This window comes from Ranitomeya variabilis, chromosome 2 (assembly GCF_051348905.1).
Source record: "Ranitomeya variabilis isolate aRanVar5 chromosome 2, aRanVar5.hap1, whole genome shotgun sequence".
NCBI classification, from domain to species: domain Eukaryota; kingdom Metazoa; phylum Chordata; class Amphibia; order Anura; family Dendrobatidae; genus Ranitomeya; species Ranitomeya variabilis.
The window spans coordinates 431743823-431757630 of NC_135233.1; the positions used below are offsets into that span (position 1 = coordinate 431743823).

The 13808-nt window shown below is 43.8% G+C and overlaps 1 protein-coding gene across 2 annotated transcripts in view; it reads left to right on the top strand.

Annotated features, from left to right (window-relative positions):
• Positions 1-13808, top strand: part of LOC143806444 (catalase-like) — a 72571-nt gene that overhangs the window by 43235 nt on the left and 15528 nt on the right. For both annotated transcript variants that reach the window (XM_077286999.1, XM_077286998.1), the window contains exons 2-4: positions 11298-11466; positions 12545-12655; positions 12951-13081. In XM_077286999.1, coding sequence (XP_077143114.1) covers positions 11298-11466; positions 12545-12655; positions 12951-13081 — 411 coding nt within the window. The remainder of the gene's footprint in view (positions 1-11297; positions 11467-12544; positions 12656-12950; positions 13082-13808) is intronic.

The following is a 13808-nucleotide window of genomic DNA, read 5'->3' on the forward strand; positions in this document are numbered from 1 at the left end:
CAGTTCCTAATCCTAACACCAACACTAGAAGTAGCCGTGGGATGTTCCTGTCACTCCCTAGACACCTCGTCACAGCCTAAGAACTAACTACCCCTAAAGATGGAAACAGAAAACTATCTTGCCTCAAAGAAATTCCCAAAAGGAAAGATAGCCCCCCACAAATATTAACTGTGAGTAGAGAGGGAAATGACATACACAGAGATGAAAACAGATTTTAGCAAAGGAGGCCAATTTCTAATCTAGATAGACAGAAATAGAAAAGGATACTGTGCGGTCAGTATTAAAAACTAAAAATCAACGCAGAGTTTACAAAAATGATCTCCACACCGACTCACGGTGTGGAGGGGCAAATCTGCTTCCCCAGAGCTTCCAGCTAGCCCGAATAATTCATAATGACAAGCTGGACAAAAAGAAACATAACTTAAACTGAGCAGTAAAGTCCAAAGCAAATGGACAACCAAAGAACTAGCAAGAACTTATCTTATGCTGAAATGGACAGGCCATCAGAGAAATCCAAGGAGAGATCCGAATCCAACCCAGAGAACATTGACAGCTGGCATGGACTACAGACCAGAGCCAAGTTAAATAGCAAGGCCAGGGGAGCCGATTAGTGAAAGCAGCTGCTGCGGCTAAACTCAAGGAGCAGCAGTTCCACTCGAAACCACCAGAGGGAGCCCAAGGGCAGAACTCACAAAAGTACCATTCATAACCACAGGAGGGAGCCCAAGAACGGAATTCACAACAGATGCCCCCGTATGACGGGTAGGCCTGGAGTTCTTCTGGGACCCCAGAGTCGCCCCCCTCCAAAGGTTGCCCCCCTATGTCTGCTTAGGTGATTTGGGTGAGACAGCCCGCCTATAACTGACTGTCCTGCCGTAGGTTTGAAGTAAGGCCTGGAGCTCAATACTTCTTCGGCGTTTCCGGCCACCGGCTACGCGCCTCAGTAGGACGTTGCCTCGTCTTACAGCACGACTCCTACTGGTGTTTCTCCTTGTTGCGTTGATCTCGTTTCTCACTCTTCACAATAAACCTCGCTTCTTGTCCTTTCTTGGGGTACCGCCGCAATGAAGTGCAGGCGCGGTCCCGTAACGTTTTTTTCTGTTCGCTAGGCCTCTGTCAGGATCCCACCCCTGACAGGGACCCCCCTGAATCTTCCCCTGCAACACCCTCTGCCACAGGATGTTGCCTGGTTCCAACCCAGTCAGCTTTCTGTCTCACTTCCTATCTAACCCCCAGTTTTACCAGATTGCGAGGAGTGGCCTAATACATAGCACCCTTAGCTCCCCCTGGAGGCCAGACTGTGAAGTGTATTGGTGTCTGTGATACCTGGTCAGGTGAACTCCTTCAGTGCCATCAAACGTACCAACACTCCCCTTAGCGGCGGAGCATCAGCACTGCAACGACCAGGACTCTGGGGCGCTGCACGAGCCTTTAGCCAAGGATGACACTAAGGCCATGGATGTTGCTATTTGGAAAACCCCTTTAAGGCGAGTGCAGCGCCCCAGAGTCCTGGTCATTGCAGTACTGTGGCTCCGCCACTATGGGGAGCTATGGTGCGCCTGATGGCACTGAAGGAGTTCATCTGACCAGGTATCACAGACACCAATACATTTCACAGCTGGGCCTCCGGGGGGAGCTAAGGGTTCTATTCATTAGGCCACTCCCCACCATAGTGGGTAAACTGGGGGTCAGCCAGGAAGTTAGATCAGAAAGCTGACTGGGTTGGAACCAGGCAACACCTTGTGGCAGAGGGTGTTGTGGGGGAAGATACAGTAGGGTCTCTGTCAGGGGTGGGATCCTGACAGAGGCTTGGCAACTTGAACGAACGTAACGGGACCGCGCCTGCTCCGGGTAGCGGCGGTGCCCAAGGAAGGACGTGAAGCGAGATAGATTGTGCTGAGTGAGAAACGAGATCAAGCAAAAGGAGAAATACCAGTAGGGGTCGTGCTGTAAGACCGGAGCAACACCCTACTGAGGCGCACTACCGGTGGCCGGAACGCCGAGGGAGTATCATAACATTCAGCTTCAAGCAATACTCTAAACAGCGGCAGGACAGTCAGTCTAAGGCGGGCTGTCTAACTTAAATCACCTATGCAGTCTTGGGGGGCAACTTGTGGAGAGGGGCGACTCTAGGGTCCCGGAAGAGCTCCGAGCCTACCCGTCATACGGGTGCCGTCCCAACCAGAACAACAGGGAGGGACGGAGGATTAGAAGAACATCATTTAATCGAGTTGTGAGGGAACTTAAGAAACAGACACAACGGTTGTGGGGACTTTCCGTAAGCACAGCAGGGAAGGACCACAACACATAGCGCTAGAAGGAAGGCACCGATTTCCACCTGTGAGGAGAACTCCAGAGGTGCCATTGGACCGGCCGGACTTGCGCAGCCTGGTGAACCGTATTCCGGACAGAGGACCCAGAGATCTTCAGTAAAGAGGTAAAGAGACTGCAACCTGGTGTCCTCGTTATTTACTGCACCGCACCACTACAGCCTTACCCCCATCTACATCATCCACTCCTAGTAATCCCCTGTGCGCCCCACGGCAGGGTCACGGACCGGGGCCTAGCCGCCGTGACAACCCCAGAGCAGAGACTCAGAGGCCCGGTACCGGGTACCCCTCGGCCCTGCGGCAGTGGGGGCGCTACACGTCCATACACCGAAGAATGAATGTTAGTGACACAACTAGTAAAACAATCATCCACAATTATCTCTGGGTGTTTGCTATTAAAATGAATAGAATATTTAACAACCAGACCCATGAGAACAATGCAAGGCATCAACATTTCACCTAAGTGAGGACACAGCCCTACAGGAAGCAGCATATTATATATATATATACCGTATGTATATATTTTTTTGTTTTGTTTTTGTTTTTTTGTTTTGTTTTTGTCTCTGTGCATTCTGTCAGTCGTCACTTTATTTTTGTAGTTTTTCTCTGACGTTGCTGTGTTCTTGTTTTTGCATTTCTGGGATTATTTCTTATTGTATAAAAATGTTATGTAAAAAATAAAAGAATGCATTTTTTTTTAGCAGAATATGTAAAAAATTAAATTTAGCCATTTTTCATTTTTCAACAGTTTCACAAATTTTATGCTTTAAACATATTTTACAGGTAGTAAGGATAAAATTCTATATACAGTAAAGTGTATTTATTTGCTTTTTATAATTTAAAAATAATCATATTTATTCTTTTTTTTTGTCTGAGGTTTTTTCCTAAATATCTTTTTGAGGATTTACTGCACTTCTAAAGGGAATCTGACATCAGAAAGTGACCTAATATTTAAATATGGTAATAAATATTTTGCACACCAAACAACAGATCCAGAACTGAGCGGCACCAGGTAAACTGAATAATCTTCACAGGCTGTGACTATAGAGGACGGATTTTTTCAAAGACTTCAAACACAAAGCTCTATTGTTGCATCAAAGGGTGGTGCTCTACATATAACGAGAAGGTAGAAATCCAAATATTGCAAAGTTCAAACAGATGCAGCACTCACCCGAATGTTGCTGAAATCAGTGTCCTTTATTTGCTTTATGCGGCATTAGACATTTGCGGAGAGGCGGCAGGAGAAAGTGGAGAGGGGTGCGGGGAGAAGGGAGTGGACGACGGCCGTTTCGCGCAAATGTACTTCTACGGGTCCAGGTGCACAATCAAGTGTGTCATTTCCTTTAATAGGAGTAGACAAATAAGTGAAAAAAACATACATAAGTGCAGACAAAAATTAAAATCACATTTTACAATGGAAATTAATACAATGTCGACTTAGAATATATCACTATAATGCTTACAAGAATATAGCCATATCTAGTTTATCATTAAGTCCGATTGGACCTTGAGCATTAGTTTTTATTATCCACCTTGCTTCGTGTTGGAGAAGAATTTTATTTCGGTTTCCGCCTTGGGGTGGAGATTTAACCACCTCTAAGCCTGCAAAACGCAATACATTGGGATTTACATTATGGCTTTCCTGTAAATGTTTGATTAAACGCAAGGAACCTTTCCCTGTGGAAATTGACCTATAATGCTCTCTAAATCTAAATTTTCTCCTGGAATAAAAACAAGAGAAGATTTTTTCAAAGAAATCGCTCACCAAGAAACTTGAGAAGGAGAAAGCTGCAAAAGGATGGCTGGATCACAGATTCCGACTCTAGTGGAGTCAAGGAGCAGGTGGAAATTAACAGCACAGCAACGACATCCCAGAGAGTGGATACCCCTTTAGGAAGAAAACCCGACGAGGGGGCCGGAAAAATAAGAATGCAAAAGAAACGCAAGCAAGTATCGTGGAGGAAGTGAAATCAGTCGACAATAAGCTCCAGATCATAAATTTATCTAATAAAAAATTATCTGCAGATCAGGAGAGAGTACTGTCACTGGGTTTAAACTTCTGTTTGCCAGAGGAATTTAATCTAACCGAATTTAAAATAGATCTTTTTAAATGTGCAAGAAAAATACACCTGCACAAATATTTTGTAACTAATAAGAATAAAAACACACTGACATCCATGCCGACAACCGAGAGCCCGGCTTCAATAGGAAATCTCGGCTTTATGGCATTTCCTCCATCAGACACCAGTGACATTGAGGATATGTGACTTCTAACTAATTTAAGTGAAGATATTTCTAATTTGGAACAATCGGGTGAAATTATCACCACTAAACCAGTTGTGGAACCTTTTAAGGGTGGAATTCGATCAAGTTTCATGCCACCGAGTACTCCTGGTAATTCAATAGACTTATTCCAGGACTTGGTCTTGAAAGATGTTGAGGCACTTTTATATCGAAAACCTATAAAAAATCTATCGCCCAATGAAGAGAGAGCCCTTCAGGAAATGCAGCAGTGGAGGGATGTAATCATAAGAAAAGCGGACAAGGGTGATAACCTGGTTATATTGGATAAAAATTATTACATTAGTGAAGCTCTGTCTCAGCTCAATGACAGAGCGACATATATACCTTTAGATAAGAACCCCACTGTTAAATTTAAAGAAAAACTAAGATCTTTATTAAATAAATATGTGGCAAAAGGTACGTTGACAAAAAATAGAGCGGAAAAACTTCTGCCTGAATATCCTATAACACCTCACTGGTATAGCATCCCCAAAATTCACAAAAATGCCACACATCCACCAGGACGCCCCATAATTTCGGGGATTGATTCCCTAACAGAACCCTTGTCCCAACTTCTGGACTGGTTACTAAAACCACTGCTGCAGAAAATCCCGTCTTTTGTTAAAGACTCTGGAAGTTTTCTATCTGCTTTGCAAATAATTGACTGGCAGACAAACTTTGCCCTAGCCTCGATTGACATTGTCAATTTGTATACAAGAATCCCGCAGGCTAAGTCCATGTGCACACGTTCAGTATTTTTTGCGTTTTTTTCACGTTTTTTCCCTATAAAAACGTGATAAAAATGCGAAAAAAACGCGAAAAAACGCTTACATATGCCTCCCATTATTTTCAGTGTATTCCGCATATTTTGTGCACATGCTGCATTTTTTTCCGTGAAAAAATCGCATCGCGGAAAAAAAAGCAACATGTTCATTAAATTTGCGGAATTGCGGGGATTCCGCACACCTAGGAGTACATTGATCTGCTTACTTTCCGCACGGGGCTGTGCCCACCATGTGGGAAGTAAGCAGATTATATGCGGTTGGTACCCAGGGTGGAGGAGAGGAGACTCTCCTCCACGGACTGGGCACCATATAATTGGTAAAAAAAAAGAATTAAAATAAAAAATAGTCATATACTCACATTCCATGGCTCCCGGAGTGTTCCCGCCTCTCACCGCTGCATGCTGCCGCTTCGGTTCCTATAGATGGTGTGGTTCAGGACCTGCGATGACGTCGCTGTCTTGTGATTGGTGGCGAGACCGGTCATGTGACCGCTCACGTGACCGCGACGTCATCGAAGGTCCTGAACCACACCATCTATAGGAATGGACGCCGCTGAGGATATCGGCTGTCTGCAGAGGGTGAGTATAACCATTTTTTTATTTTTGTTATTATTTTTAAACATTCTATCTTTACTATAGATGCTGCATAGGCAGCATCTATAGTAAAAAGTTGGTCAAACTTGTCAAACACTATGTTTGACAAGTGTGACCAACCTGTCAGTCAGTTTTCCAAGCGATGCTACAGATCGCTTGAAAAACTTTAGCATTCTGCAAGCTAATTACGTTTGCAAAATGCTAAAAAAAACGGGAAAACAATGGGAAAAAAACGCAAAAAAAAAAAATATGCGGATTTCTTGCAGAAAATTTCCGGTTTTCTTCAGGAAATTTCTGCAATAAATCCTGACGTGTGCACATACCCTAAAGGTATTGATGCGGTACACAAAATCCTTCTAAATACTGACAAAGATCCTGATTTTATCTCGTTTATCTTGGAGAGCTTAGAATTCGTTCTGTCGCATAATGCCTTCAAGTTTATAGATAAGTGGTTCCTACAATGTATGGGTACCGCGATGGGTACGCCAGTCGCGTGCGTCTTCGATAATTTATTTTTAGCCGCCTTAGAAGAAAAATACATTACGGCAATTACGAACCCGTTCTTGAAGCATATGCAACTATACTTGCGGTTCGCAGACGATATTTTATTGTCTGGGATGGCACAAAAAGTGATTTTGATAATTTTGTCTCCCACTTAAATGACGTGACTGAGGATAATATGCAATTTACATCTTGCTTTAGTAATAACACTCTTGAATTCTTGGATGTACAAATAAATATATCAGATGGTGAACTAGTCACAAAAGTATATAAAAAGCCGACGGCAACAAATAACTTGCTACATTTTAGCAGTGCTCATCCATTTCGTACAAGGAAAAGTATACCTTATACCCAGATGGTGCGTCTTAGAAAAATAAATAATAACGATAATATTTTTAGGGAACAAATTGAGGAGCTTAAATCATGTTTTTTACAGAGAAATTATCCATCCCATGTATTAGCAGCAGCTTAATCAAGGGTTTATAAACTCTCGCAAAAAGATATACTAAAAAACCGCAAAAAAGAAAAACGATCTCAAATGAGACAACAAGAGCAGCAGAGGTTTACGTTTACATTCACACATAGCCAAATGGACAATGATGTGTACTCTGCCATTGGAAAAAGCTGGCACGTTGTACAGAATGATAGGGATCTATCAAAAATAGTATCTAACCAACCCCAATTTGCGTATAAACGCACAAAGAATCTGGGTGATTTACTTGTCCACAATCGGCTGTTGCCAAAAAATCAAAATTGGCTAGGAAAATTTCAACCTCAGGGAAATCACAGATGCGGTAGCTGCAGTTTCTGTCATCTTCATTTAGTGAGTAATAGTGTTGAGCGATACCGTCCGATACTTGAAAGTATCGGTATCGGATAGTATCGGCCGATACCCGAAAAGTATCGGATATCGCCGATACCGATACCAGATACCAATACAAGTCAATGGGACACCAAGTATCGGAAGGTATCCTGTATGGTTCCCAGGGTCTGAAGGAGAGGAAACTCTCCTTCAGGCCCTGGGATCGATATTAATGTGTAAAATAAAGAATAAAAATAAAAAATATTGATATACTCACCTCTCCGACGCAGCCTGGACCTTACCGATGTAACCGGCATCTTCCGTTCCTAAGAATGAGCGCTTGAAAGACCTTAGATGACGTCGCGGCTTGTGATTGGTCGCGTGGCGGTCACGTGACCGCTCACACGACCAATCACAAGCCGCGACGTCATCTAAGGTCTTTCAAGCGCTCATTCTTAGGAACGGAAGATGCCGGTTACATCGGTAAGGTCCAGGCTGCGTTGGAGAGGTGAGTATATCAATATTTTTTATTTTTATTCTTTATTTTACACATTAATATCGATCCCGATACCGATTCCCGATATCACAAAAGTATCGGATCTCGGTATCGGAATTCCGATACAGCAAATATCGGCCGATACCCGATACTTGCGGTATCGGAATGCTCAACACTAGCACTGAGTAACCCTATATGGATAGGTCCCGTAACACATACAGTCCAGGATTATATTTTGTGTAAAAGCAAATATGTTGTTTATGTAATTTTTTGTCCATATTTATTTTATTATATCGGTAAGACAATCCGCCCAATGGCAACGAGATATTAGAGAGCATTATAGGTCAATTTCCACAGGGAAAGGTTCCTTGCGTTTAATCAAACATTTACAGGAAAGCCATAATGCAAATCCCAATGTATTGCGTTTTGCAGGCTTAGAGGTTGTTAAATCTCCACCCCAAGGCGGAAACCGAAATAAAATTCTTCTCCAACACGAAGCAAGGTGGATAATAAAGACTAATGCTCAAGGTCCAATCGGACTTAATGATAAACTAGATATGGCTATATTCTTGTAAGCATTATAGTGATATATTCTAAGTCGACATTGTATTCATTTCCATTGTAAAATGTGATTTTAATTTTTGTCTGCACTTATGTATGTTTTTTTCACTTATTTGTCTACTCCTATAAAAAGGAAATTACACACTTGATTGTGCACCTGGACCTGTAGAAGCGCATTTGCGCGAAACGGCCGTCGTCCACTCCCTTCTCCCCGCACCCCTCTCTTCTTTCTCCTGCCGACTCTCCGCAAATGTCTAATGCCGCATAAAGCAAATAAAGGACACTGATTTCAGCAACATTCGGGTGAGTGCCGCATCTGTTTGAACTTTGTAATAAATATTTTGTACTGAAGACTTTGTACTTGGCATTCTCTTGATGAGCTTCAAGAGGTAGTCACCGGGAATGGTCTTCACTTCACAGGTGTGCCCTGTCAGGTTTAATAAGTGGGATTTCTTGCCTTATAAATGGGGTTGGGACCATCATTTGTGTTGAGCAGAAGCCTAGTGGATACACAACTGATAGTTCTACTGAATAGACTGTTAGAATTTGTATTATGGCAAGAAAAAAGCAGCTAAGTAAAGAAAAATGAGTGGCCATCATTACTTTAAGAAATGAAAGTCAGTCAGTCCAAAAAATTGGGAAAATGTTGAAAGTGTCCCCAAGTGAAGTTGCAAAAACCATCAAGCGCTACAAAGAAACTGGCTCACATGAGGATCGCTCCAGGAAAGGAAGACCAAGAGTCACCTCTGCTTCTGAGGATAAGTTTATCCGAGTCACCAGCCTCAGAAATCGCAGGTTAACAGCAGCTCAGACTAGAGACCAGGTCAATGCCACACAGAGTTCTAGCAGCAGACACATCTCTACAACAACTGTTAAGAGGAGACTTTGTGCAGCAGGCCTTCATGGTAAAATAGCTACTAGGAAACCACTGCTAAGGACAGGCAACAAGCAGAAGAGACTTGTTTGGGTTAAAGAACACAAGGAATAGACATTAGACCAGTGGAAATCTGTGCTTTGGTCTGATGAGTCCAAATTTGAGATCTTTGGTTCCAACCACCGTGTCTTTGTGTGACGCAGAAAAGATGAACGGATGGACTCTACATGCCTGGTTCCCACCGTGAAGCATGGAGGAGGAGGTGTGAGGGTGTGGGAGTGCTTTGCTGGTGACACTGTTGTTGAATTATTTAAAATTGAAGGCATACTGAACCAGCATGGCTACCACAGCATCTTGCAGCGGCATGCTATTCCATCCGGTTTGCGTTTAGTTGGACCATCATTTATTTTTCAACATGACAATGACCCCAAACACACCTCCAGGCTGTGTAAGGGCTATTTGACCAAGAAGGAGAGTGATGGGGGGCTACGCCAGATGACCTGGCCTCCACAGTCACCAGACCTGAACCCAATCGAGATGGTTTGGGGTGAGCTGGACAGCAGAGTGAAGGCAAAAGGGCCAACAAGTGCTAAGCATCTCTGGGAACTCCTTCAAGATTGGTGGAAGACCATTCCCGGTGATTACCTCTTGAAGCTCATCAAGAGAATGCCAAGAGTGTGCAAAGCAGTCATCAAAGCAAAAGGTGGCTACTTTGAAGAACCTAGAATATAAGACATAATTTCAGTTGTTTCCCACTTTTTTGTTACGTATGTAATTCCACATGTGTTAATTCATAGTTTTGATGCCTCCAGTGTGAATGTACAATTTTCATAGTCATGAAAATACAGAACAATCTTTAAATAAGAAGGTGTGTCCAAACTTTTGGTCTGTACTGTATGTATACTGTAATCTATATGATGTGATGTCCTGTAGCCTGTGCAGCGTCAATCCAGTGCATGGATCAGTGCTATGTAGGATCAGTTCTGTGCAGCGGTCAGTTCTGTACGGGGGGTCTGTGCTGTGCACTGGACAGTGCTGTGCAGGGGTCAGTGATGTGCATGGGTCAGTGATGTGCAGGGGTCTGTGCTGTGCAGGGGTCAGTGATGTACAGATGTCCAGGGGTAAGTGATGTACAGGGGTCAGTGATGTGCAGGGGTCTGTGCTGTGCAGGGGTCAGTGATGTACAGATGTACAGGGGTCAGTGATGTACAGGGGTCAGTGATGTGCAGGGGTCTGTGCTTTGCAGGGGTCAGTGATGTACAGATGTTTAGGGTTCAGTGATGTCCAGGGGGTTGTGCTGTGCAGGGGTCAGTGCTGTGCAGGTGTCTGTGCTGCGCAGGGGTCTGTGCTTTGCAGGGGTTTGTGCTGTGCAGGGATCAATGCTTTGCTGGGGTCAGTGATGTAAAGATGTACAGGGGTCAGTGAGGTACAGGGGTCAGTGATGTGCAGGGGTCTGTGCTGTGCAGGGGTCCGTGCTTTGCAGGGGTTTGTGATGTGCAGGAATCAATGCTGTGCTGTGCAGGGATTAATGCTTTGCTGGGGTCAGTGATGTAAAGACGTGCTGTGCAGGGGTCAGTGCTGTGCAGGGGTCTGTGCTGTGCAGGGGTCTGTGCTGTGCAGGGGTCTGTGCTGCACAGGGGTCTGTGCTGCGCAGGGGTTTGTGCTGTGCAGGGATCAATGCTTTGCTGGGGTCAGTGATGTAAAGATGTACAGGGGTCAGTGAGGTACAGGGGTCAGTGATGTGCAGGGGTCTGTGCTGTGCAGGGGTCAGTGATGTGCAGGGGTCTGTGATGTGCAGGGATCTGTGATGTGCAGGGGTCTGTGATGTGCAGGGGTCAGAGCTTTCCAGGGGTCAGTGATATGCAGTGGTCAGTGATGTGCAGGGTTTAGTGCTGTCGAGGGGTCAGTGATATGCAGTGACATTGATTACAAGTGACCCCGAATCCTATTCCACCATGCATTGTGACATTCATAGTGATGTCACGGTGACGGATCCCCAATTTCCCACCATGGGCAGTAGTAAGACTTTGATGACTTGCTATAGAAATGTCCATTTTTTACTCTCTCTATAGCCCGAGCTGATGACCACATCCAATGGAGACCCCATCGGAAACTTGACCACTTCATTGACTGCGGGCCCTCGAGGGCCAGTTCTCCTCCAGGATGCAATATTCATTGAAGAAATATCTCACTTTGTCCGGGAGCGTATTCCAGAGAGGGTGGTGCACGCTCGTGGTGCCGGTAAGAAAGTCCGGCAGGACGATATAATGATAAAAAAATTGAAACTGTATATTTATTTACATTTTTTTTATACCATTTTGCCTGCTATGTGCAGATATCGGATGGTCGGCTGATAATTCAGAATATTTTGGGGAAAGGATTGGGCATGTTGAATTTCAGCATGTCTGATCCTTGCTAAAGGTGTCTGACAGCGGCATACTCCTCTCTATATGTTACTGTTTTTGGTCTCCACAACATTGCAATAAAATACAATAAGAAGCAATCAAAACATTGTATGTACCCCAAAATGTTATCAGTTAAAATATCGTCTCGGAGCGCAAAAAAATAAGCCGCCACCCAGATGACAAAAAATGGTGACACTACAGGTCTCGTAAAATGGCGACAAACACAAAAAAATATATATTTTTCACACAAATTTCAGATTATTTTTAAGCACTTAAATAAAATATTAAACTATACATGTGTGGTATCCGTGAACTCGCACCAATCCAGAGAATCATAATATCAGGTCAGTTTTACCATATAATGAACATGGTGAATAAAATTTAAAAAAAACAAAAAAACAAAAACAATTGGGAAATTGCACTTTTTTTTTAAGTTTCACCACACCTGGAATGTTTTTTCTCGTTTCGCAGTGTCATTCAAAAGTGCAACTCGTCCCCCTAAAAACAAGCCCTCGTACGGCGATATTGGTGGAAAAATAGAAAGTTATGGCTCTGGGAAGAAGGGGAGGAAAAAATGGCCGGGAGGGGGTGAAGATTTATTTCAAAAGGACACCATATTGGATATGGTCATTATATAACTGCTATCTAAGCTCCCATAATGCACTGCTCTCTGGAAAGCCGCACAATTTCAAATTTTAAATTTCGAATTTAAGCGACGTCGTTACTGTCTGCGTGAGAGCAGTTATGCAAATTAGCACAGCATTTTATGGCGTGCTGCAAAGTGGAATTTTCCATAAATTAATTTTCTCTTTGGTTCTACTCTTATGAGACAGATGTTATCTTGCTTTATGGGATGGGTGGGTGCGGTAATAAGGAGCCCCCTCCCTTTACTCTACTATGTTTTTGTATTTCAGGAGCGTTCGGTTGCTTCGAGGTCACTCATGATATCACCAAGTATTGCAAGGCCCAAATGTTTCAGTACGTTGGGAAGAAGACGCCGGTAGCTGTCCGCTTCTCTACTACCAGTAAGTTCTAAGCTTTGTTAGGGCAGCATTTTGTGCTCCAGAGCTGTTCTTCCTACTGTGGCAGAAATGATGATTGTTCTCGTACACATTGACGCTACAGTAAGTTTTCTGCCTGGAAAATAGGGGAAAAAAGTCCCTGAGGAACCTAAGGTAGGACAGTCCACATGACGGCCCTCATGGCTCCTGTGAGCTAGAAATGCAAACTCTTCCTTCTGAGGTTGATGGCGGAGCAATGAGACGTCCCCTGCACTTCTCTGGTCCTTCCTTAATGTATTTTTAATGATTATTTTTGCAGCTGGAGAAACAGGGACGTCAGAACTTGTTAGAGATCCTCGCGGATTCGCTGTAAAATTCTACACGCAACAAGGAAACTGGGATATTGTTGGGAATAACACCCCGATATTCTTCATAAGAGACCCCATCTTGGTCAGTATGGATGCCCCCTCTATTATATCCGGTCGTCTCACTCATTTGTGGCCCCTCATTCCTTGCACTTTTTTGGATTGGTTCAGAGCAGGAATACCCAACGATTAGGCATGTGGAATACCCAAAGAATAGGCATGTGGCCCCTTTTGGTGTTTGATGTGAGGCCCTCGGGGATGGTAAATTTATATGGCGAGGCTGGCTTTTTTGGGAAAATGAGTGCTACTCTCTACTGTTCTGTTAAGGGGTCACTGATATGTCTCCTTTGTGTTTAGCGTATGGGCCAATGTACTGGTTAACTACTTACTTGCCAGATTTTCTAAACTATTTTCTAAACTATTTTTGAAGACTTTGCATGTCAACAAAATTTGTCCTATAAACACCCCAACATTTGGAGACCACGCTCCTTTTTAGGCCATTCCCTTTATCTGCCTTCTCAACATTTGTCTTGGAGCCAGGCCTCTGCGTCATGAACAAAAGAAATCCTTGCCTCTAAAGGGGATTATACAGCTACCGGTAGACTTTCCTGGCAGATCTCTCCTACTTCTCAAAGCCTCAGGTATAGCCTAAAAGAGTTCTCCATCTCCGGGAGACTTGCCTGGAAGGTCTCCCTTTCTTTTGGGAGTCTCCGGTATAGTCTAGAAGAGTTGTCCAGCTCCGAAGAGACTTGCCTGGAATATGTGTGTTGGCATGGCCACCATGGTCTATAGTCTGCATGATGTTTGACCAA